This window comes from Mustela erminea, chromosome 5 (assembly GCF_009829155.1).
Source record: "Mustela erminea isolate mMusErm1 chromosome 5, mMusErm1.Pri, whole genome shotgun sequence".
NCBI classification, from domain to species: Eukaryota; Metazoa; Chordata; class Mammalia; order Carnivora; family Mustelidae; genus Mustela; species Mustela erminea.
In genome coordinates this window covers 103,596,169-103,621,615 of record NC_045618.1, presented here as the reverse complement: position 1 = coordinate 103,621,615, position 25,447 = coordinate 103,596,169, and the positions used below count along the sequence as shown (strand labels likewise).

The 25,447-nt window shown below is 42.6% G+C and overlaps 1 protein-coding gene across 6 annotated transcripts in view; it reads right to left on the bottom strand.

Moving 5' to 3' along the window:
* Positions 1 to 3,289: 3,289 nt before the first annotated feature.
* Positions 3,290 to 25,447, bottom strand: part of FBXO34 (F-box protein 34) — a 135,066-nt gene continuing 112,908 nt past the window's right edge. For 4 of the 6 annotated variants that reach the window (XM_032344290.1, XM_032344289.1, XM_032344294.1 and 1 more), the window contains exon 2: positions 3,290 to 6,535. In XM_032344290.1, coding sequence (XP_032200181.1) covers positions 4,387 to 6,525 — 2,139 coding nt within the window. In that variant the 5' untranslated portion in view covers positions 6,526 to 6,535 and the 3' untranslated portion in view covers positions 3,290 to 4,386. Of the gene's footprint in view, positions 6,536 to 13,650; positions 13,656 to 16,424; positions 16,451 to 25,447 lie in introns of those variants that run through there. The other 2 variants (XM_032344293.1, XM_032344292.1) reach the window with 2 other exon arrangements.

The following is a 25,447-nucleotide window of genomic DNA, read 5'->3' as shown; positions in this document are numbered from 1 at the left end:
AGCATCACCTCTCACCAGGCTCGTTGCATTTTAAGAGACGGTCACCTCTCTGTTCATGACTCCCCAGCTACCAACACTAGTGGCTCTGCTCCTCTAAGAGAACACCAAAGTCAAATGAGCCACCCAGAATAGGGGTGCTGCCTGACTGGGTTTGCTTAGGCATAAATACACTGGAAGTCACCCAAGGGAGCACGACCACAAGGATGTTTGCTCTTCCCATGAGGTTGTGCAAACACCAGCTATGGCCACAAACTCCGGAACAGCATGAACGTCAATAGAAGGGATTGCACATTTCCCACAGAGGTACTTTTACCAACTCACAAAGATTGCAACACTAGCTCGTTTGAACCCAGAGGGAAAACAGGGATAGAAAAGATCAGCTTCTCCAAATGCCAGGCAATGTGCACAGGAGACCAAGCATTTCAATGGTACCTGACAGGGAGAGTCTTACTAGTGCCGCCCGCCGTATAGAGCCAGAAGTTTGGCGCAGACGGGCTTCATTCTGGTTTTGAGGTACGCTCTTTCTGTGGGACAAAGGAGAGGATAAACTGCCAGTCTGCTAAGAATGAAGGCAGTGAAAGGTGTGGAAGATGCCTGGGAATACCCATGTAATAAAAAGTCTCCAAGGCTAGTCCAGACAGGTAGGCAGAGACGCCCTTACAAGTCCGAGTTAGAAGGGATAATTGAACAGAGCCCAGAAACAGAGCTCCTAGATCATGCATAACCATCAGCCCACAGCCTTCTGCAGCCACAAGGCCCAAAGCATCCTGTGGTCAGGAGAGCCACCGGCAACAGAGGCCAGATCGTATCAAATGCAGGACAGTTACCCAGCAGACTCGGGGCTGCTGTGCGAACGTCCCTAACCAAGAACGCCCCCATGGGACCAGCTAGAATCCTCCCCACTTCGGCATTCTCATACTTCAGATGGAAAATTACAGCATCACTCAGGGCCATCAGAACTCACCAGCACCCATCACAGTGAGACGGTCACCAGCAGCACGTACCATGTGTGAGGCACAGAGAGGATGGCGGGACGGAGCTACTCGCTCTGAACCTAGAGTAGTCAGGAGCAAGATCGACGCGCAAGATGGGACAGTGGCAGCCGACGTCAGACGGCAGCTCAGTGAGGTGGGTGGGGTAGGGCAGGGCACTCCCAGAAGAGGTGCCCCTGAACACAGAGCTAACAATATGCTCAGGCGGGGTATGTGGTCAGTTTGGAAGGATCCTTTCACATGGCCATTTTAATGCGAGTCATTTTGATAAGGCCTGAAAACAATTTTTTTACCTTTGCCCTTTTCCCATTTCCAATTCCTCCCTGCCTTGGATATCTGATGTCATCCGCTGAGTAGGGGACAAAGCCAAACTGTCCCAGAGACAGGGGCAGAGGGCTCTCTGACTTCCAGACTTCTCTGATTTTTTTCTAATGGTAGGACAGGAAAACTAGGTCAGGCACATCAAAGCCTCTGAACAAAAGCCGAAAGGTGGAAGTCTTCTTTGGGTCCCCAGGGCAGGTAGGAGGCTAGAGTCCTGGTGTCCATATGGTTCCTTCCTTTCTTGCAAGTCTACGATTCTACAGCAGTGCAGGAAAGCAGGGAGTGCTGCAAGGCTGACTGTTTTCAGAAGCTTGGCACTAGGGGGCTCTGAAGCACAGCGTCTTTCCCCGAAGAGAGAAGTCACACTAGTCTACAGCAAGAGCAGGGAGGGGGTGCCACCTGCTAAAATCCTCCATCATTCTCTGACAGCACTGGGAACAGGGTCTGGCCGCAATGTTCAAAAGGGGTCGTCGTCAGGGGCACCTGGGTGGCTCAGTGGGTTAAGCCTCTGCCTTCGGCTCAGGTCATGGTCTCAGGGTCCTGGGATCGAACCCCACATCGGGCTCTCTGCTCAGCGGGGAGCCTGCTTCCTCCCTCTCTCTCTGCCTGCCTCTATCCCTACTTGTGATCTCTGTCAAATAAATAAAATCTTTAAAAAAAAAAAGGCAGGGAGGTCATCGTCATTGATTTCCAAGGCTCCTGAGGATCACATGCCAAGATGGGGTTGGGGCATTCTTACCCTTCCTCTGCTTTCAGGCAGCCCTGAGTTATGGCTTTGTGTCCCATGCGAAAACCAGATCCGGAATGGCTGACTTGGGAAAACCAACCAAACAATTTTTTATGCTGTGCTCCTACCTGGGCAAAGGTAGACCCGACACCCAGTAACAATGCCAGCGGTGTTTTCCGGTGCTTCCCACCTGCCCAGCTGTACTCGAAATCCTGTGCGTGCAGATCTGCTTTAATCCTAAGTCATGAGCCATGACAAAGCTAGCAGGAAGGCGTGCAGAGACTGCCAGTCTAAAGCAAATCACAGGGGAGGAGGGCAGGCACTGGAAACTTCAGCCCAGGACACTCAACTGAAAAGCATTTCCCACATACCTCCCTCCGCTGGGGCAAGACGTGAGGAAGGGCACAGACACCACGACGGAGAGGTGAGCTCTTCTCAGCCTCTCCTTGTTGTGGGTCACAGGCTCTGGCCGAGTGTGGTCAGAGGCATCCTTATCATTGCCTGACAGGGTCAGACCATTGAGAGACACTTTTCAGTGTTAGTATCCTGCCTTTTCAGGGAGGAGCAGCTTGCCTACCGATAAGGGGCACAAGCGGCAGAAGAGCCCAAGGCGGATTCCAGCGTGGAAGCCGCTCCGTGGCCACCCAACACCTCCGCCACAGGTGACCCTTGCTCCACCTGGCACCATTCTGTCCCACTCTGCTTGGCTGACCTAGCCAGAGCATACTCAACCTTTAACTGTCCTTCGGGGCCATGACAGCCTGCACTCACCACTTCCCCCTCAGCTCCCCCCTGGAACATTCATCATGCTTCTCCACAGCGGGAACCTGATGGGTTCTGATAGGTACCGGATTTCAAAACGACCTAGTTTTTAGGTCCTTCTCAGGAGCTTCTGGGGCCCAATACCTTCCATCCCCACCCAGCATTACATGACCACAGATTTAGGTGGTCATATCCTCACTGACTTCTTAGTGATTAACTAGTCATGCCTAGACAAGCTGTGAGAACATCCTCCAACAGGAGATGCAGCAGGTACTGGGAAGACAACAAATTCAAAATAAGCATAAAGTGTTACAAAAATGTAAGCTCATAACGTTAAGATGGTCTTTTTTCCGCAGCAGAAAAACAATTTTCTCTCCCCCATCCCCTAACAACTCAAAAATTTTTTTAATTCTTACGATTCAATTCACAACATAGTTCTCCATTATTAATTACCTCAAAAAAGGAGGGAAAAAAAAATCAACTCCGGTTCCATTTAAGATGCGTTTTTATTGAAGTTAAAAAAAAAAATTTGTAACCAGACAAAGAGTAAAGTAGACAAGAATGTTATAATCTGACTATATAATATCTTCTCATTCTTGATGGATCACTAAAATATAACAGGATTGTTCTCTATGCTAATTATAAGGTTGTCCAGTTAAACCATTATTTGGTATCTTCAACAGGTTAACCTCTTAACTATTTTAGAGTTTCTTCTCAGAAACATTCATATATTATACAGGAAACATTCATAGTTTATTTGGGAAACATTCATATTTTATACAGGATGTACAAATTTAAGACGAGACAATTAAAAAAAAAAAAAAAAAACCACACAACTGTAGCCGCAACACTATCCTAGCTGCATTGTGGGGATTATGTTCAGTCTGCTGTCCACTATATACAACTGGATTTAATAGTGTTATTTACAGAGGGGCCAAAAGCACTCATCTAAGGTAAAGGCGCTCGGGTTTAATGTGCACTTTCATAGCCCTATGAAAACACAACCATTATATACACTGTAAACACCACAGGGCATGAAATCCATCTCCAACCACAAACTTCAATCTCACAGATCAAGCATACAAGGGCTAAGGTAAGGTGCCTGACTTTTCCTTTGTAAGCACACTTTTCATCCAAGAGTGCTGCTCTTATTTCCATAGGATGCTATTTGCTTATTTCAAATATGGTGCCAGTGCTTAAAACATTTCTGGAACCCCTTTCGGGGGACTGCCTGCATAGTCTGCAATGAACTCTTCTGAATGTCCTCGATGGTGGCAAGTCTTCATCCTTTGGGGGTGGATTTGATTTGGGAGAACAGGCATATTCACAGGCAAGTGAATCAAATTGTGGGATACCACCCTGGACCAAAGGGAGGCGCCACTCTAAAACAATGAGACCAGTTTCCTTGTAGAGCTCATAAAGCAAGAGTTTAAAAAAATGCCTGAGCAATCAATGGCCGTCCTGCTGGAGGAAGTACAGATTCTCCTGGAGTGAGGGCTTTGAGAGGCAACATTCACTTGAATGGTAGATCTAGGTGGTGTTTCGCCATTTTAAAAATCTGTCCTTTTGTCACCTCTCCAGACTTCAGTACTCCTCTTCAGCTTCGGTCCCCTTCGCTTTCTTATGGATTGCCCGATTAAAGCTGTGGCAAGCAGGAACCCAGTGATTGTCGTGAAGCCCCAGTTTACAGCCGGGGAAGCCCTTCTGAGACCGGTGGCAGCACATCCAGTACCCTGGCCCATAGGGCAATGCCTGGCAATAGGGTTTGGGATGCCACCGGCACAGGGACACGTCCCCCTTCACGTATTTCTTCTTGCACTGCTTGCAAGGGTCCTCTCTGTATCGAGGATCTCGCACCCAGCGGGAATCTGCCGGCCTGATGTTGTAGTATTCGATGATAAACTTGAAATAGCAGCAGGTACACTTGAGAGCCACTAAGCTCTTGGTGGGAAGTAACCTGAAGATTTTCACCATGAGGTGGTGGGGCAGAAATGCCATGTACTGCTGAGGCTCCAAAAGCTGCTGGATTTTAAACCTGGTCTCCAGAAAGTCATGAGACACTTGCTTCTTCCAACTGGATGTCTCAAGCACCGGTAACGTAGTTTCCACAGGAGAGGCTGGCAGGACAAATGCATCAGCGGAAACACTTTTGTCCTCAGAGGCGCTGTCGCCCTCCGCAGCATCTCGAAGCCGGCCGGCCTCAGGAGACTCCCTTGTGCCTTCACGTAACTGGGAGCAGTCTGACTGGTGCTGACCAGGTGGCAAAAAAAACAACATCCCTGGAAGTGGGTCTTCACAGGGCTTTAAACTAGAAGGCTGGCCCTGCTCCACCTTGGACACAGTGATACTAATGCACAAAGATTCCTTCTTTCTCTGCTGGGGATCCTGGCTCGGAAGCGGCACGAGCTCTCCGCTCATACAATCAACAGCATCGGTGCGCGACTCCGTGGCCTGAGAGCAGGTGTGAGGAGGAAAAGGTGACCCGGCAAGTTCCTCTGTCATTTCCACATCATACCGACTGCCGTTCTTCATAGCACTGTGCTGATCTGGCTCAAACTCCGCACTGTCTGTGAGGAAATTCACACTTGCTGGCAGCGGGGGACAGCCCCGGGGAGCACTGTCCCATGCCTCATTCCCCTCGGGAGAACAACGGTCCGCTCGTGAGGGGCCACAGTCCACAGCTACAGACCCCACAGGATTCACCTGCGTGTCTGGTGCCTCCAAGGCGCCTTTGTTAGCTTTGCCTCCATCAGCCGGAGTGCCATTCGCCAGCAACACCCGGCCCACATTTCGACGGAAGCTGTTATTCCTTGAGAGGCTCCCAGGCTCGCGCTGGCTCTGCCGCTTCAGGCACTCGGACTCCAGCCGGGCTACCATGTCAAGCACACGGACTGGCTCACTCTGCGGCTCGCCGACCTCAGGACTTCCTCTTTCCGTGGATTCCTCACAAGCTCCTGGAGCAGGAAAGGGCTCGGAGGCTGGGAGCACGCCTCTGGGCGGCCCGGGAAGCCTCAGCACAGCAGGCGCGCTGGGGCAGTTTTTCGTACAAGTAGCTAGCAGGGCACTGGCTCTCTGCTCAAGGAAGGCGACCATCTGGATGACTGACAGAGGCCTCCCGGCATAGATGCCATCGCCACTGTCACTGACATAATGCACAGAACAGTGCTCAATGCCGCACGCAAAGGGCTCGGGCAGGTAGCACTTGCTGTTCACCTCCCGCATCCTTTCTAACTGTATTTTGGCTTTTTTAAGATCCCCTGATTTTTTCCTTCTTTTAGTAGCTCTCCCATCAATATCCCAAGAGCTTTTTATTTTCATAGATCCTATCCTATTGCTACACTGGTGGGCTGCAAAGAATGCAATTTTCTCCTTGGTATTTCCCGGTTTCACAACAGCCCAGATATCAAGCGGCCCTTCCCCGTCTTCACCCTGGTGGATGGTCGCAGATGGTGCATTCTTCTTGGTTTTAACGTTCAAGCTGCTCTCTACAGGACTCTTCCCACTCATGCTGCACAGAACATTTGGAGAAAGAATCCCAAAAGGCTTTCGAGATGATGCTTTACCAAGAGAGGGTGAAGGAAAGACACTTGGTTTCATGTAGCTAGCTTTGCATTCTTCATCATTTATAGCTTCTTCGTGGCTCATAGGAGTTCTCGGAGTTTCCTTGCTGATTTCCGGAGGTCGCACTTTCTTCTGGAGTTTCCAGTATGGCTTTAGGTGCATAACAGAGGCTCTACAGGAAAGAAATACGTATTTGATTAAAATAGTACCTTTGTTCTTCGAAAAGTTTTTTTTTAACATGTAATCTCGGAGAGTTCTAGCTAGTAATAGAAACATTTTGTCAGGTCATTAAATCTTTACCATACCAACTCTCATTTCAGCCTGTTTTTAATATACAGATCAAGAATAACAAGAGCAAACCACTTTTTGTGGTGTACAGGCCAGAAAATAAATTGGTAAATTTGAGGCTGAATAGACAGTGAATTTCAGAAACTGACATTAGTTAACATTCTTACATAAAATTGGTCCTTTAAATGTTAAAAAAAAATAAATAACTTACTGAAAGCTTCCAAATACAAGGTACAGTATAGAAGGAAAAGATTAAAAGAACTGGCCAGAATCCCTAGTGGACTGACACTATTTCTAAGTCATCACAGCTAGCATTTTATTGGCTGCAGTCTGTCAAAATATTGTGCTGCTTTCTAAGCTTTTCTCTTACTATTGACTATTTTAGATGTTTATAATTTTTCACCTGTTTATGTACTTTGCCCATCTACCAGTCCTGATTTTTTTTTTAAGATTTTATTTATTTGAGAGAGCTACAGAGCAAGAAAGTGCAATGCACATGCGTAAGCAGGGAGATGGGCAGAGGGAAGGGGGAGAGAGAATTTCAAGCCAAATCTCACTGAGCAGGGAGCCCAACACAAGATGTGATTTCACAACCCTAAGATCATGGCCTGAGCTGATATTCAGAGTTGGATACTACAACAGCTGAGCCACCCAGGCGTGTCTAGTCTTTTTTTTTTTTTTTTTTTTTTTTAAGATTTTATTTGTCAGAAAGAGAGAGCACAAGCAGGAGAAGCAGCAGGCAGAACAGGCAGAGGGAGAGGAGAAGCAGGCTCCCCACTGAGCAGGGAGCCCACTGCGGGGCTCCATCCCAGGACCCTGGGATCATGACCCGAGGCGAAGGCAGATGTTTACCTGACTGAGCCACCCAGGCGTCCCTGATTGCCTCTAGTCTTGATTTTCTAAATCATCTATTTATATAAGCTCAACTATCAAATTTCCTCCAAATGCCTTAAATATAGAACCCATAATCCTGATTAAGTCTAAAAGCCATTTTGAACTAGTTCAAATGCCATTTTATTCCCTGACCAAGGCTGGAAGAGATGGGAGCCATCTTATAAATTAGAAAGATGATTACATGTGATTACACACATACATGTGTGTTTTAGTCCTTGCTGTACCATTAATTAGCTAGACTTTGTGAGTTTACTTTGGATAAGTCATTTCCTCTCTGGGTCTGACTTGAAATGTTGACAGAGGGGTTAGAATACTAAAATAACTAATGATCTCATCAATTTTTACAGTAAAATAGTCATTGTTACCAGAATTGAGAAAAAGTGTTTTGTAGGGATGCCTGGCCTCCTACAAAATAAACCTATAAAATAAACATCAACAATCAAAGGTTGGCGCAAAAGCCCCCACAAGTCTAAGCATATAGAGTTTCCCTACTCTCACCTGTGGAGACACCAGTCTAGGACACACAAATTCGGTAACTTGTCATATTCCTCTATTGTTCACCTTATAACATTTAGTGAGTGCCTGTAACATGTCAGCCTCTATGATAATTGCTTTCAGATATTAATTCTAGTTGTCAAGGATGAAAGTGATCATCCAGGACAAGTTTCTTCACCTTTCAACTCTTAATTTCTTGAGTCTGGGCTCAGCTAAAAGAAGAAACAAGAATCTGAATATCTTCTAGCGAAGTGAAGAAAAATCTTGCATTCAAGACAAAGAATCTTTTCATAGATATCCCTGATATAGACTAGACTGGTTTGTTGATGACTTTTCCCAATTTCTATCCTAAATCTGTGATGTCCCCCCTTTCCTGCAGTATAGCATTTTTATTAGTTTTCTATCATTTGTATATTTATGTTTTACAAAAAGACCCACTGAGAATTCAAGAACAAGATGAATACATATTAAAAAAGCAGATTAATTAATAAAAAGAAATACCTAGTGTTAACTTTCTGTGTAAATGATTTTCTGGTTTTTCATATTCCCTTCAACTCTTCTCTAAGTGAAAAAAGAAATGGAGGTTGTTGAAAAATCCAATAAATTCTCACAAAATGATCTCATTACAGAGTGTCTGTGAATAAATTTAAACTTCAGCAATGTGTGTGCCGTTCTGCACTGCACAGTATGTTCTCTTCGCCTTCTTCCCCCACACATTATTTTAGGTGCTATTATTGATAGGGAGGGACATTAAGAAGAAACTAATGTAATTATGGAAGGCTTTGTTTGAATTCATTAACCTGTTAAGTCAGCTCAACTGACACATTGCTAGCGGACAGGGTTTTAGCAGTATTAAAATAGGAGATGATCCCAGGGAACAGACGTGAGAACTGGGAAGGAGAAAAGCCAGTGAGGTCATTGGATACAAACAGGGTGACTTCTGGGGCATGGGGAACAAGTCTGTGGAACCCCTGAAGGAAGCACAACAATTAGGTACGGGCTCTTGTCCCGTACTTAAAGGCTGCACAGAATATCAGCCTCCCTCCTTCTTTTGCTGGGCTTGAAGGTCCTGAAGCAGAAAAGAGACAAAAGTGTTGGTGAGACTTAGAGTGAAGTGAGAAACTGGAAACCTGAGTCTGGGTTGAAATCAGTGTAGACCAGGAGAGTCTGTTGCAGGGCACCAGGGGCATCTGCCACAAAACCTGTAAGATAGCTGATTTCCATCTCTAACATATTACACCAGATGGTGGCGCTGTGCCCACCCCCACCTCACCCCCACAAACAGACCAGTGCTGTGGAAAGCTCCAGCCAGGTTTCCATGGTTGCCAATCTCTCCATCACAATTGTACTTTAATGTTCACCATAATAAAGTCCTGTTCTCTTGCAATTAAACAAAATGAAGGGCTCTAGCACCTACCTACACATGAGTGTTCCTTAGACAATCAGAAATATCCTTATAAAAAATTAAAATCCCTGGGCTCAATGATTCAGAACTTCTGGGATTGGATCCAGAATTTCTACCATCTGGTTTTATTAAATTTAACTTGGAAAGGATTAAAGGTCATTGTTAGATCTGCTGTAAAACTGTCAGTGGAGTTCTGGATGTGGAAGAAGTGTCAGTGGAGTTCTGGAGTTCCTGGCTGAGGAAGAACTGTCCAACAGAAAGCCCTGCAGGTAACATGTACCGAAACATCTATGCTAACAGCTGGTTAAAGACAAACTATTTACAGGGCACCTGGGGGGCTCAGTCATTAAGCGTCTGCCTTTGGCTCAGGTCATGATCTCAGTGTCCTGGGATAGAACCCCACATCAGGCTCCCTGCTCTGCGGGAAGCCTGCTTCTCCCTCTCCCACGCCCCCTGCTTGTGTTCCCTCTCTCTCTGTGTCTCTGTCAAATAAATAAGTAAAATCTTAAAAAAAAAAAAAAAAAAAAAGATAAGCCCATTTTCTTACTTGTTATGTTTTCCTTAAAACACACACACACACACAAAAATAATGGCCTTTTTATTGCCAAATTTCCTCTTTAACACCAACTCTTCAGTTTGACACTGATTTTTCCCAGCTCTCTTCTCTTCTTCCCCAGCCTTAAACATCCATGTTCCGCAGAGCTCCTTCTTTTTCTAGACCATTATTACTCAGGCTACATATGTAAGTGTGTCTTGTAGTTCATACTGACAACTCGCCAGTGGTGTGCTATCCCAAACTTCATATCCTATTGCCTGCCTCACAGACATTGCTGGATGTCAGAAACAATCTCAAAAATCAACACAACTAGTTAATGAAAGCATCAAGTACCTAGAATCAAGCCAGAAAGTTGGGTCAATTAAAGATCCTCCCCACCCCAAACCATATCAAATCACTAAGTCACTAAAATGCTCCCCCTCCTTTCTCAAGAAACAAGAAAGTTCTCAAATATACAACCCAACCCTACACCTAAAGGAGCTGGAGAAAGAACAGCAAATAAAGCCTAAACTTAGCAGGAGAAGAGAAAAAACAAAGATCAGAGCAGAAATCAATAAAAGAGAAACCAAAAGAACAGTAGAACAGATCAATGAAACTAGGAGCTCGTTCTTTGAAAGAATTAATAAAACTGTTAACTGCCTGGTCAGACTTATCAAAAAGAAAAAAGACCAAAATTAATAAAATCATGAATGAAAGAGGAGCAATCACAACCAACATCAAAGAAATACAAACAATTACAAGAACATATATTAGGAACAACTATACGCCAGCAAATTAGACAAATTGGAAGAAATGGATGCATTCCTAGAGATGTATAAACTATCAAAACTGAACCAGAAAGAAATAGAAAGCCTGAAAAGACCCGTAGCCAGTAAGGAAATTGAAACAGTAATTAAAATCTCCCAACCGACAAGAGCCCAGGGCCAGACGGCTTCCCAGGGGAATTCTACCAAACATTTAAAGAATAATTAATACCTATTCTCCTGAAACTATTCCAAGAAATAGAAATGGAAGGAAAACTTCCAAACTCATTTTATGAGGCCAGCATTACCTTGATCACAAAAACAGAGACCCGATCAAAAAGGAGAATTATAGACCAATAACTCTGATGGAGATGGATGCAAAAATTCTCACCAAAATACTAGCCAACAGGATCCAACAGTACATTAAAAGGATGATTCACCATGACCAAGTGGGATTTATTCCTGGGCTAAAAGGCTGGTTCAATATCTGCAAGTCAATCAATATGATACAATACATTAATACAAGAAAGAACAAGAACCATACAATCCTTTCAATAGATGCAGAAAAAACATTTGACAGTATACAGCATCCTTTCTTGATCAAAACTCTTCAAAGAGATGGAAAGATGGAACACACCTCAATATCATAAAAGCCATATGGGAAAAGCCTATAGCAAATATCAGTCTCAATGGGGAAAAACTGAGAGCTTTTCCTCTAAAGTCAGGAACACGGTAGAGCTGTCCACTATGACCACTGCTATTCAACAGAATACTAGAAGTCCTAGCCTCAGCAATCAGACAACAAAAAGAAATAAAAGGCATCTGAATCGGCAAAGAAGTAAACTCTCACTCTTTGCAGATGATATTATACTTTATGTGGAAAACCCAAAAGGTTCCACTCCAAACTGCTGGAACTCATACAGGAATTCAGTAAAGTGTCAGGATATAAAATCAATGCACAGAAATCAGTTACATTTCTATACAGCAACAACAAGACAGAAGAAAAGAGAAATCAAAGAGTCAATCTCATTTACAATTGCACCCAAAACTGTAAGACACCTAGGAAAAAATCTAACCAAAGAGGCAAAGAATCTGTACTCAGAAAACTACAGAACACCCATGAAAGAAATTGAGGAAGACACAAAAATGGGAAAATGTTCCATAATAATGGATTATAAGAACAAATACTGTGAAAATGCCTATGCCACCTACAGTGATCTACACATTCAATGCAATCTCTATCCAAATACCATCAGCTTTTTTCAAAGAAATGGAACAAATAATCCTAACATTTGTATGGAGCCAGAAAAGACCCCAAATAGCCAGAATAATGTTGAAAAAGAAAACCAAATCTGGTGGCATCACAATTCCAGACGTCAAGCTCTATTACAAAGCTGTCATCATCAAGACAGTACGGTACCGGCACAAAAACTGACACAAAGATCAATGGAACAGAATAGAGAGCCCAGAAATGGACCCTCAACTCTATGATCAACTAATCTTGGCAAAGCAGGAAAAGAATGCCCAATGGAAAAAAGAAGTCTCTTCAACAAATGGTGTTGGGAAAATTGGAAACAGCCACATGCAAAAGAATGAAACTGGACCACTTGCTTACACCACACACACAAAAAGACTCAAACGAATGAAAGACCTACATGTAAGACAGGAATCCATCAAAATCCTTGAGGAGAACAGAGGCAGCAACCTCTTCGACCTCAGCCGCAGCAACTTCCTCCTAGAAACATCACCAAAGGTAAGGGAAGCAAGGGCAAAAATGAATTACTGGGACTTTGTCAAGATCAAAAGCTTTTGCACAGCAAAGGAACAGTCAACAAAACCAAAAGACAACCAAAAGAATGGGAGAAGATATTTGCAAATGACAAATAAGATAAAGGGCTCATATCCAAAATCTATGAAGAACTTACACCCAAAGAACAAATAATATGATCAAGAAATAGGCAGAAGACATGAACAGACATTTCAGCAAAGAAGACATTCAAATGGCCAACAGACACATGAAAAAGTGTTCAATATTACTCGGCATCAGGGAAATACAAATCAAAACCTCAATGAGATACCACCTCATACCAGTTACAATGGCTAAAATTAACAAGTCAGGAAATGAAAGATGTTGGCGAGGATGCAAAGAAAGTGGAACCCTCCTATACTGGTGGGAATGCAAGCTGGTATAGCCAATCTGGGAAACAGTATGGCAGTACCTCAAAAAGTTGAGAACAGAGCGAACCTATGACCCAGCAATTATACTACTGGGTATTTACCCCAAAGATACAAAGGTAGTGATCCAAAGGGGCACCTGCGCCCCAATGTTTATAGCAGCAGTGTCCACAATAGCCAAACTATGGAAAGAGCCTAGATGTCCATCAACAGATGAATATATAAAGAAGATGTGGTACATATATACAGTGGAATATTATGTAGCCATCAAAAAATGAAATCCTGCCATTTCCAAGGACATCAGTGGAACTAGAGGATATAATGCTAAGCGAAATAGGTCAACTGAAGAGAAGGAAACTATCATGTGATCTCACTGAAATGAAGAATTTGAGAAACAAGACAGAGGATCATGGGGGAAGGGAGGGAAAAATGAAACAAGACAAAACCAGAGAGGGAGACAAGCCATAAGAGACTCAATCTCAGGAAACAGACTGAGGATTGCTGGAGGGGAGGGGGATAGGAAGGATGGGGTGGTTGGGTTATGGACCCTGGGGAGGGTATGTGCTATGGTGAGTGCTGTGAATTGTGTAAGACTGATGAATCACAGACCTGTACCCCTGAAACAAATAATACATTATATGTTAATTTTTAAAAAGTTACAGCCCCCCAAAATAAATAAATAGATAGATAGATAAATATATAAAATGCTACCTCTTCTTCATTTATGGCACAAGTGCCCTGGTTTAAGCAGCCATCCTATCTCTGCTACATGATTGCTACTTATAAGAAAGCCTAACCTCTTTACTGATGGAATGAGAAGTGGAACCTACCCAGCCCACCTATCAGCTTCACTCCCACTTTGCCCTACCAGACTTCACACTTTGGGAGCTTATGCACAGAACCACTATAGGACCCAGTAGTAGATGAAGGCCAACCATAGCACCTAAGATGCAAATTTTAAAGCAACCAGAAAAATAAAACTAACATAACAGCTTCAACATTGTTTTCATACTAACCACCACCCATTTCCGACTATCTACTGATTATAAGGAGTTTACTGAACACTCTGGGCTGGATATTACTTGTGCAATTTGTAAGTAAGACATAATCACTGCCCTTAAGACGACAGGAAAGTCAATAAGCAATTACAGTAGAATGTGATGTGTGTTTATGAAGAGAGTACGGGTGCTGGGAGAGCCCATGTATGGGGGTGGGGAGGCCAATACCCATATGGAAGGGGCGTAGGAAGGGACGAGATGGAACCACCAATACCAAGCTTAGTCTTGAGGGTAAAGAAATAAATAGGTCAGAGAATCCCTGATTTTCTAAGCTGAGCCCTAAAAGAGGATACACAAAGTCCTAAGAGGTTCAAAAGTAGATGAGGCTTTTAGGAAACTGAGGTAAGTGAGGAACAGTCAGTCCAGCTAAGGTGTTGTGAGCAGAGAGACAACAAGTAAATGGATTAATAAGCAACAACAGACAGGAACTTTAGCTGCTGGTTTTAAGTGGAGGTTGAGGGAGAGGTATCAAGGATGGGTCCTCAGCTCATAGTTTCAGCAACTGGATGAAGAGTGGCACCTTTTACTGAGACAGTGAAAAAGGTGGCTAAGCATTTTGGAGCAGGGAAAGAGAGCGAAGTTTGGTTGTTTTGTTTGGGTTTGTTTAAAGATTTTATTTATTTATTTGACAAGCAGGCAGAGAAGCAGGCAGAGAGAGAGGGAGAAGCAGGCTCCCCACCGAGCAGAGTCCAACATGGGGCTCAATCCCAGGACCCTCAGATCATGACCTGAGCCAAAGGCAGAGGCTTAACCCACTGAGCCACCCAGGCGCCCCTGGTAAGTTTGGTTTTAAAAAGTGTTGTCTGCGGGGACCTGGGTGGCTCAGTAGGTTAAAGCCTCTGCTTTCGGCTCAGGTCATGATCCCAGAGTCTTGGGATCGAGCCCCACATTGGGCTCTCTGCTCAGCAGGGAGCCTGCTTCCCCCTCTCTCTTTGCCTGCCTCTCTGCCTACTTGTGATCTCTCTCTGTCAAATAAATAAATAAAATCTTAAAAAAAAAAAAAAAAGTGCTGTCTGCAAGACAGGTATCTAGTAGACAGACTGACACAGGTCTGGCCAAGAAAAACTGAAGGGGATTTCTGGTGTCCCCCTGTACGAACTACAGTGGTTGAGTAGGGCAGAGCCAGAAGTTCATGGTGAAGTTGTGACTCGAAGGTGATAAAGTGAACCTTAGCAACTCCTTCACAAAGCATGGCTGTGAAGGAGAAAGTCTTTGTATGCACCTGTCACCTTAATCCTTTCCAGGAATAAGGTGAGATATAACAACGAATCAATTAAAACTTGAACAACTTTCCTCCACTGAAGGCCAAAATTGTTTTCAAATAATTCCAGTATTCCTTTAAACTCTTTTTTTTTTAAATAAATAGATTGACTGATTGATTTGACAGAGAGAGTGAGCACAAGTAGGCAGAGCAGCAGAGGGAGAAAGACGCAGGCTCCCCACTAAGCAGGGAGCCCGAAGTGGGGCTCAACCCTAGGACCCTGGGATCATGACCTGAGCCACTTAACCTACTGAGCCACCCAGGCGCCCCCTTTTTAGACTCTAACTTCTGTTTTCAGTTTTAAAAAAGCTAGAAAAACTCTCGCCTTTAAACAAAGTATACAATCCCAAAATGGAACCGTGGAAGAGAATTTATTTAACTTTGAAGAAAAAAGTGCTTGGATACATCCCAAAGTTTAAAGAATCATACTAACTTTAGTCTGGGGGCGGTGGACTTGACCAATGACAATGGCAACATGGGATCAGAACAGGAGAAGGGATGAGATTTCTCCCACTGCTAATAATAGGCTTAGTGCTAACAGGAAGCCTAAAAATCAAAAGCAGATGCCTGTTTTCTAACTTGTCACTCTTAGTATATAGCTTTGCCTATCAAAACAGGTTAGAAGATATTTCCTGTTTCTTTCCGCTTCATTATAAGATACAGGAATGCACTCCAAAAAGGAGTCAACTTTTACTAGAATAGTAATGGGGTGGGTGCCTGGGTGGCTCAGCCCATTAAACGTTTGGCTCAGGTCATGATTTCAGGTCTTAACCCACTTGAGATTAAGCCCCATGTCCTGTTCCACGCTTAGCACGGAGTATGGTTAAGATTCTCTCCCTTTCCTTCTCCTTCCCCTTCTGCCCCTCTCTCCACACACCCATGTTCTGTCTCTCCCTCTCAAATAAAGCCTTTAAAAAAAAAAAAAAAGAAAGAAAAACAATAGTAAGAGCCACTCTTCCTTTACAAAAGGCCAGGCCAGAGGAGGGGTGCCTGGCTGACTCAGTCAGTAGGGCATGCAACTCTTGATCTCAAGATCCTGAGTTCAAGTCCCACATTGGGCATGGAACCTACTTAAAAAGGCCAGAGGAATTAAAATAGACCAGTCCTTGAAAGACCATTCCCATGATACCTTTAGAGTGGATAAAAGTATACAGTAAGTATATTCACTGTTTCTTTAAAAATGTAAAAGGTGGGGCGCCTGGGTGGCTCAGTGGGTTAAAGCCTCTGCTTTGGGCTCAAGTCATGATTCCAGGGTCCTGGATCAGGCTCTCTGCTCTGCAGGGAGCCTGCTTCCTCCTCTCTCTGCCTGCCTCTCTGCCTACTTGTGATCTTTGTCTGTCGAATAAATAAATAAAATCTTTAAAAAATAAAAAATTAAAAAAAAAATGTAAACTTCCAGAGAGTGGTGCCTGGGTGTCTCAGATAGTTAAGCATCTGCCTTTGGCTCAGGTCATGATCTCCAGGTCCTAGGCTTGAGCCCAGGATTGAGCCCTGCATGGGTATTCCTGCTCAGCAGGGAGTCTGTTTCTCCCTCTCCCTCCCACCCTGCTTCTGCTGAGTCTCTCAAAAAGTCTTAAAAAAAAAAAAAGCTTCAGAGAACATCTTAAAACCAACTTCTTTTTATGATTAGCAAATCCAGCAGAACACTGCATGTATACATAATGAAATCTCTGTTTTTGCAAATGAAGCAATAAAGCTATTATAATGACTTTTGAAGCCCCACAACTAGATAGTGGTGGAATTAGGGTGAGAATTAGGTAAGAGTCTCCTGGATCTATTTTCCTTGCTACAAAAACAAACAAAAAATATTAAAAAACTAGGTCCAATTATGACACAAATAAAATTGAATAATTCTCACAGCATTTATTCAAAGAGCTTTTTATCTTTCAAATTGGGTCAGTTTTTCTTCAGTGCCACATAAAATCTCAACACAGATCTGTAATGAATTAAAGCAGACATACCATATCACATAAGAAGCCATATAATCTAAAATATGTAGAAATGACTTCTATGGCTGTTAAAGTAGAAAAAGTTCCAAGACCAGGAGGACGTGAATACAGGTGGAAGCATAAGAAACGACTTCCCTTCATAGGCCTCTAAACACTGACAGAATGCATCCAACTCCCACTGAGTTTCTTAACAAAAACAAAACAAAACAAAACAAAAACCCTGAACAAACTAAGTCAGAAAAGACAGTAATTCTCAAACTGACCTCCAAAATATTGCGGGTGGGGGACTAACATTCTCGGGGGGAGAGAGTTCACTCCTTTTTTTCAAGGAACATCTCTAAAGCCATTTCATGGGATCTTTGAACTTCACCTGGGGAGGGCTAGATGGTTAACAGTGCACAATTTAATTGAAAAATCCTTTACTGTCTGTTAAAAGATACGGAGCAATAAAGAGATTAGCTTTTGGAAGCACGTGCATAGTTTTCCAGAACTCACTGCTCACAGCTTTCACCATTCTTAGAATTCAAAATTTTTTCCCCCCAGTTTGGAAGCCAGTTGAATTTCTGATGGAGTTTCCTTACAATAGGGTGGCTGGGCAGAGGGTAGCCAGACCCTCCCCCTGCTGCCTGGAGATCTGGGGGTAGGAGCAGAAACAAAGTTTAAGGCTGAAGTTCCCCCTGTGTCCTGGATGCAACAACCCGGAAAATCATGTTAATCAAGAAAACATAACTCCCTCTAAACTCTGATACTGCATCGCCCACCAAAAAAATCAAATGAACAAAAATAAGATGCTCAAGCCACAGCTCTAAGGATGATAGACCCTTACTCATGTCACAATGTTGTTGCTACCAGAAGTCCTCGATCAACCCTGGGCTCAGTCATCACCTGGGGTCACAAGGAATAGGACCTCTCGCCGGGTACACCATCCCTGCTTGCTGTGGGTTCCAGTGATGTCCCTGGTGAGTGGCAAGGAGCTGAAGTACTCAGTGAGGAAGAACAGGAAATACAGCACATACATGCTTCATGGTTATCTAATATAGATTCTGTATCATGATTAAAGACCAAACAAAGCTAACTTCCCAAGGGGTTGCCTGGGTGGCTCAGTCAGTTAAGCATCTGCCTTCAGCTCAGGTCATATCAGGATGGAGCCCTGGGGGCTCCCTGCTCAGTGGGGAGTCCGCTTCTCCCTCTCCCTCTGACCCTTCTCTCTGCTTGTGTTCTATCTCAAATAAATGAAATATTTAAAAATTTAAAAAAGCTAACTTCCCCAAAACAAAAGTGTATGATAAGCCTGATGGGACAATAAATTATCTAAAACATACCAAAAAGGAGTATTACAAGTTGGGAAGGGTAGCCAATACTTACTACTTTGCTCTTCTATTGTGATCACAACAGAAGCAATAAATACCTAACAGTTTCACAGTACTGCAAAATACTGAGTGATCAGTTTACATGGATCTTCCTTTCCCCTTTTCCTGGCGTAGAGAAAAAGGCGGAGAGGAGGCTAGAGGAAAGAACGCTTGCTCAGGCTATTCTCATTTACTAAGTAACAGCTGCGGATAGAGACAAACTGAAATATTACGTTTTATTAAGCTTACCATGTTTATATTAATCCAGTTAATGGTTTACAAAGTTATTTCCTATTGCTCCTGTGACATAATGCCAAACACCTAACCCTGGTGTATCATAATTCATTGTTACCTGAACTGATGAGAAATTTACAATTTGGTAGCTCCCACTAGAATGAACATCAAAATCCAATGAAACCCAATAAAGTTTAGTGCCCCCCAATCACTGATTATATACTGAAAAGTAAATTGAGCATTACCATAAAAATTTCACCTCCATAGATTTTCAGATATTTAGCTTTCCTGTTAAAACCTTATTTTCCTATTCTAATAGTTCTTAAAGAAAACATTGGAAAAGAAAATCTCTACCCTCTCACATAGCAAAATTTTATTCCTTGAGTGACCTGATACTTTTTACTTTGAAAGCATTCTTCCATATATACATTTTATATAAATTTAACATATTTTTAAGGCAATACTTTCTTTGAAAGTAATGCAGTCCTTTCAAAGAACTGAACAGAGCTTTAACATATATCCTACTTGACCAAATATAAGTTGGACGTAAAGACGTCAACTCTCCTAGGAAATAAATTTTAAAGGTTTTAAGGCCAACCACAAACACATTTCAACAATCCATCAGATGCCAAATAAAGTTTGATATGAAAAATCAGAGAACAGCACAAAATCTAAAGTGTATATGCAACAGCACACCACAAGTCTGCCAACATACATATACCCTGTGCTGGGCCTTGATCTTGAGCAAAGTACCACGACAGCCTATTGGGCACAGGCTGGCCCCTGATGTGTAAATGAATTTAAAAATGGCTTATCCCTCAGGAAATAAAAAAAGAGGCAAAAAAGTAAAAATTCAGGGTAACAAATATTAATGCACCAACCAAAACTGTTTGCAGTATCAATGCAGACAAAATATGTGAAAAGCATATATTTCATGGAGCACTGGGTGTGGTGCATAAACAATGAATCTTGGGACACCAAAAAAGTAAAATTAAATTAAATTAAAATAAATAAAATAAAATAAAATAAAATAAAGACTTCTGTCAGCAATCCTGGGTGACTTACTTCAGAAACAGGGCCCATGGTATTTACAGAAGAAATAAAGCCTAAGCCACAGCCCTGTGCCCAACTGTTTAGGAATTATTTTTCTTTCTATCACATTCCCCTAGGATCTGTTGAACCCAGACTGAAATGGCAGTCTATGCACTGGCTGTTCTAAGTACACTTTACAAAGAAATGAGGCTTATGGTCAAAAGAAAACTGGAAAAGTTGCTGTTCTACGGCCTGTTTTTTGAGTTTACCAAAGCCAACTTAAATCCTGGTGTTAAAAATGAGTATTCCCAAAAAGTAAATGTGACAAATCTATACTATACCCCACACACACACACACACACACACTACACAAACACACATGCACAAATCATTAGGCATCAGGAGCCCAAACTGTCTTATTATTGGACAAAAAAATCACATACCAGAGTTTATGCACTTGTCTTAAATCTCATATAAACTATCCCTTGAGTATACAGAGGGTCTGTCTTCACCTTTATATCCCCATGTCCATTCAGTTCTGCAGAATTTGATTAAGCCTGGAATTGCTAAAGCCAAACAGGAAAGATAGTGGTTTACAAACAAGGTATATAGAACTCTCAATTACAGGGTAAACTTTGGGCCTTCAGGACCAGCTTTACATAAATCTGGAATCCGACAAGTCAAGAGGGTTAAAAGGGCTCTTCTATGTCTTATCCTCTGAAATTCCTGGAAGTATGTATTTACTTAACATGGCTGTAATCATATTATACATAAAATGTTATACTTTTCATCACGAATATTTTCCATGTTACTACATGGTCTGGAAACCAATCAACTGTAAATGTCTAAGTGCCAGAATTTAATAAACTATTCCACCCAACCCTGGAGGTTATAATGTAAACTTCACAGATGCACTCTCTTAGGCACAGAAGATTCCCAGAAGTGGAATTCCTGAGTCAGAGTGTGACTATTTTTATGACTGGGTATACCTTGCCCAACCACTTTCTAGTAGAGCTAATTTACACTGCCACTACCAGGGAAAATCATGCCAGTTTTATGGGCAAAAGTTCTGTTGTTTAAAGCGAAAGAAAGAAATGTAGACATAGAGATAAAAGATACAAATAAGTGAGATGCGAAAAATCTGTTTTCACTTCTAAAATAATAATAGCTTTAACAGCTCTAAAATGTTTACTGTGCCAAACACTGTTCAAAGCTCACAATCCCCCTAAAAACCTAACAAGTGCATACCCTTATTATCTCTCATTGTACATGAAAAAACTAAAGCAGAGGGAGGTTAAGAAGCTTGCAGCAAGCACATCAAGAAGTCTGGATGTTCGAAGTTAGGAGTCAAAGTATGCTCTTACCTACCACATTATGAAATGAGGACGGGAAGCCAATGAGGAACACAGGGATGGGGCACTCCCTACCACTAAGCTTATTCTCAATGTCAGACATGAAGACTGAAGTCCAACTGTGAGAGGAAGAAGAATTTGGGTTATGGGTTCAGTTCTGGGTGCCCAAATTTGATAACCTACCTAAAATAAAACTATTCATTTATTAAAATACTTAACTTCCCTTTAAGTGTTAGACTAGACCTTGGGGCTTCAGCATGAAGACAACTGACAGAATTCCTGACCTCCTGGCAAACTCGAGAAATATATATGGATCCCTTTGCTTTTGATTAATTTGCAAATTTAAAAATGTGCAGAATAAAGGCAGACATCACTAGGAGCACTCAAATTCTATTTCTGGCAAAGAGAAACTTCAAAAAGTGAATGCAAATACAACAGTCTGGAACAGAGGCTGTAGTACAGATGATATTACCAGAGAATAAGGCTGAGCTGGAATGACTGTACAGAAAACACACAGGAGAATACATACAGCACTACTCTCATATTGATTTATAATAGACTTAATTATAAAAATTAGTTCCGGGCGCCTGGGTGGCTCAGTGGGTTAAGCCGCTGCCTTCGGCTCAGGTCATGATCTCGGGGTCCTGGGATGGAGTCCCGCATCGGGCTCTCTGCTCAGCAGGGAGCCTGCTTCCCTCTCTCTCTCTCTGCCTGCCTCTCCATCTACTTGTGATTTCTCTCTGTCAAATAAATAAATAAAATCTTAAAAAAAAAAAAATTAGTTCCAACGAATGAGAAGTGGTAGAGAACAGAAGATATGACATTAAAATATAACCACAGGCATATGGGAAACTACAAAATGATCAAGAATAAGGCCAAAAGAATATTAATATCGATTATATTTAGACTTCATAGATCCTACCATCTCTTTCCAGTACTAGATTATGTGAAGCTATACACAACATCTCATCATTACCCCATAAATGCACTGGGGCAAAAAGAAATAGTAACCTTGCTGCATTTCTTATTGACACTGAACTACCACCTCATCATGAGTGTGTCAGTTTGCTTGAGCTGTGATACAAAAGCCATGGACTGCATGGCTTAAACAACAGAAAAGTTACTTTTCACAGTTCTGGAGGCTAAAAGCCCAAGATCAAGGTGACAGTGGGTTTTGTTTTGTTTTGTTTTGTTTTTTTCCTAAGTCCTTTCTTCTTTGCTTGTAGATGGCTACCTTTTCACTGTATCCTCGTAGGATCTTTCCTCTGGGTACACATGCCTCTGGTGTCTTTCTCTTATGTTCAAAATTCCTCTTTTCTCTAAAGACACCAGTTAAATTAGACTAAGGCCCAACCTGTCTACTTCTTTTAACTTACTCACTTAAAAAAAAAAAAAAAAAAATACGGTCCACACACAGTGAGGAGCCCAACAGCAGGCTTGAACTCACAAGCCCAGAGATCAAGACCCGAGCTGAGATAAAAAAAATCAGACGCATAAATGACTGGGCCACCCAGGCGTCCCCTTGATCACTTCTGTAAAAAACCTCTCTCCTGGGGCACTTGGGTGGCTCAGTTGGTTAAGCTTCTGCCTTCATTCGTCTCAGATCATGATCCCAGAATCCTGGGATCAAGCCCAGTATTGTATATATATCTGGGCTCCCTGCTTGGTGGGGAGCCTGCTTCTCCTTCTGCCCCTCCACCTGCTCCTGCTTTCTCTCTTTCTCTCAAATAAATAAGATCTTTTAAACACACACACACACACACACACACACACACACACACACGCCCTCTTGGCAAATTCAATCACATTCCCAGGTAACACTTCAACATGTGAAGAGGGGAGCAGCTTGCAATTCAGCCCATAACAATGGGGTAAATGTAAGAAACTCAGGGGTTAAGGCTTGATGTTTTAAGATCACATAAAAGAAAAATAACAGGGGCACCTAGGTGGCTCAGTGGATTAAGCTTCTGTCTTCGGCTCAGGTCATGATCCCAGGGAGCCTGCTTCCCCCTACCCCTCTGCCTACTTGTGATCTCTTTCTGTCAAATAAATAAATACAATCTTTTAAAAAAAGAACAGAAAAATATACTATTCTGATCCTATCTTCATACAATCCAAGTTTTTTAAGAGAACCCTTCAAATCATTCAAGAATATTCACTGCTCTAATAATTAACTCCTGGAAAATTGTCTTCCTGCAAAATATGTCTAGAAGGGAAAAAAATGTTACCACTCTTATTAATTAAAATCTCATCTGTACAAAATACAGTTTTTAATCTTTTTTGCAGGCACTATAAGACCTTTAAAATTCTGATGAAAGCAAAGGAATCTTCCTGGAAAAAGGGGCATATATCCACAAAGTCTGGCATGATTGCTGTTTTAGGAGATTCACAAACCACCTCCCTAAAGCTCAGCAGGGTCCATGGACTCAGGTTAAAGAGCACTGACCTAAAGGACCATTTATTTATTTAAATGAAAAACTAACTCTGGGGGGCGCCTGGGTGGCTCAGTTGTTAAGCATCTGCCTTCAGCTTAGGTCATGATCCCAGGGTTACGGGATCGAGCCCCACATCATGCTCCTTGCTCAGCGGGAAGCCTGTCCCTCTTCCCCTTTCCCTGCTTGTGTTCCCTCTCTCTCAGTCTGTCAAATAAACAAATAAAATATTTTTAAAAATAAATAAATAAAAACTAAGTCTGGGACACCTGGGTGGCTCAGCCAGTTAAGCATCTGCCTTTGGCTCAGGTCATGATCTCAGGGCCTAGGACTGAGCCCCATGTTTGGCTCCCAGCTCAGCCGGGAGTCTGCTTCTCCCTCTCCCTCTCCATCTGCCTCTCCCCCTGTTTGTGTTCTGTCTGTCTGTCTGTCTCTCTCTCTTTCTCAAATGAATAAATAAAATCTTTAAAAAATAAAAATTAAAACAAATAAAATGCACTTTATAACATTTTAAAGCTGTGTGTGTATACGCACATATTGATATAAAATCAACAGTAAGAAGAGTCCAATGATTTGCCCAAAGTCACCAAATCAGCTGTGCAGAGCTTCCCAATTATGAGTACAGTGTATTTATGGTGGTATTTTCTAAACCCTCAAATCCCAGTTGTTCTCCATTCTTTAAAAGGAAAATTAAGTCACAGACCAAAGTCATTTTGAGTCCATTTTAATAGAAATCAGTTTTTTGGTTTGTTTGTTTTTTTTTTTGCCCAGGAAATGATCAGACTCAAAGATTAACTGAACAAACATAGATCCAAGCTGAACAAAAAGCCAAAAGATAAGCACTGCATACCATCAACTCCTTAAGGGAAGGATGCCTGTACGGTATTTTATACATCACCCCCCCCCAAACGGGATAAGCACAGAACGCTTTACACATAAGAGGAGCTCCATGAAAAGTAAACACTTGGAATTGTTCTGTAACAGCATCTGGGCAGCCCACATCTACATCCATCTGGTCTCCAAATAAAGGGGGAAATAATGACTTAGGAAACTCCTTTAACTCAAAACACCTATCCTTCACTGTCACACAATCTAATGGATCCACCAGACATGCTGGGTGGGACACCCAGTTGGACAAAGCAATCCCTGCCCTGCTCCAGAAACAATTTCATAAACTCGTTCCTCCAAATCCTACCTCTTGCAAGAAAAAAACTGTACACCCCATGACTTAATTTCTCTACAAAGCCTCAGTATCTTCTGTCATCAAAGGCTGATAACTTAGCAGTGGTTCTCCATCTTTTTTGATTCTGGACACTTCAGTATCTGAGAAAAAGTCAAAGTTCTCTGCCCAAGAAAAAAGGCCAGAGCAAACAAAAAATTCCGCACAGAATTTTGGGAAATCTCAGGGCTTCTAATTAACAGCTGCTGCCTTAGTTCTTCCTTGTATTTTTCCCTTCATCCTCACAGTGGCTATTTGGCCTTTTTTCCCTACCCATTACCACCATCTTTTTCATTCTTTACCCACTGGAACTACTGAAAACTGCTCACTCAGCTGGGGCCCACCCTGCCCAGGTCTCATCCCCTGCCCCACCCTCACCCATCAATATTACAGAATGGCTGCTATATGCCTCCCCTGGGACACTTAACATTGTCTATCTTGTCTTCCTCTCCCTACTATACTGTAAAGTGAAAGGTATGAGTAATCATATTCCTTTCTGTAGCTCTCACAGAGCATGCAGCGCAGTGCCTTGTGCTTGGAAAGCATTCATTAGAGTGAATCAATGTCAAACCTAAAGATTTAAAAGAAACCAGCCAATCAGCAACAATCTTTTAAATGGAACATGAGTAGTTGGGCAGCCCA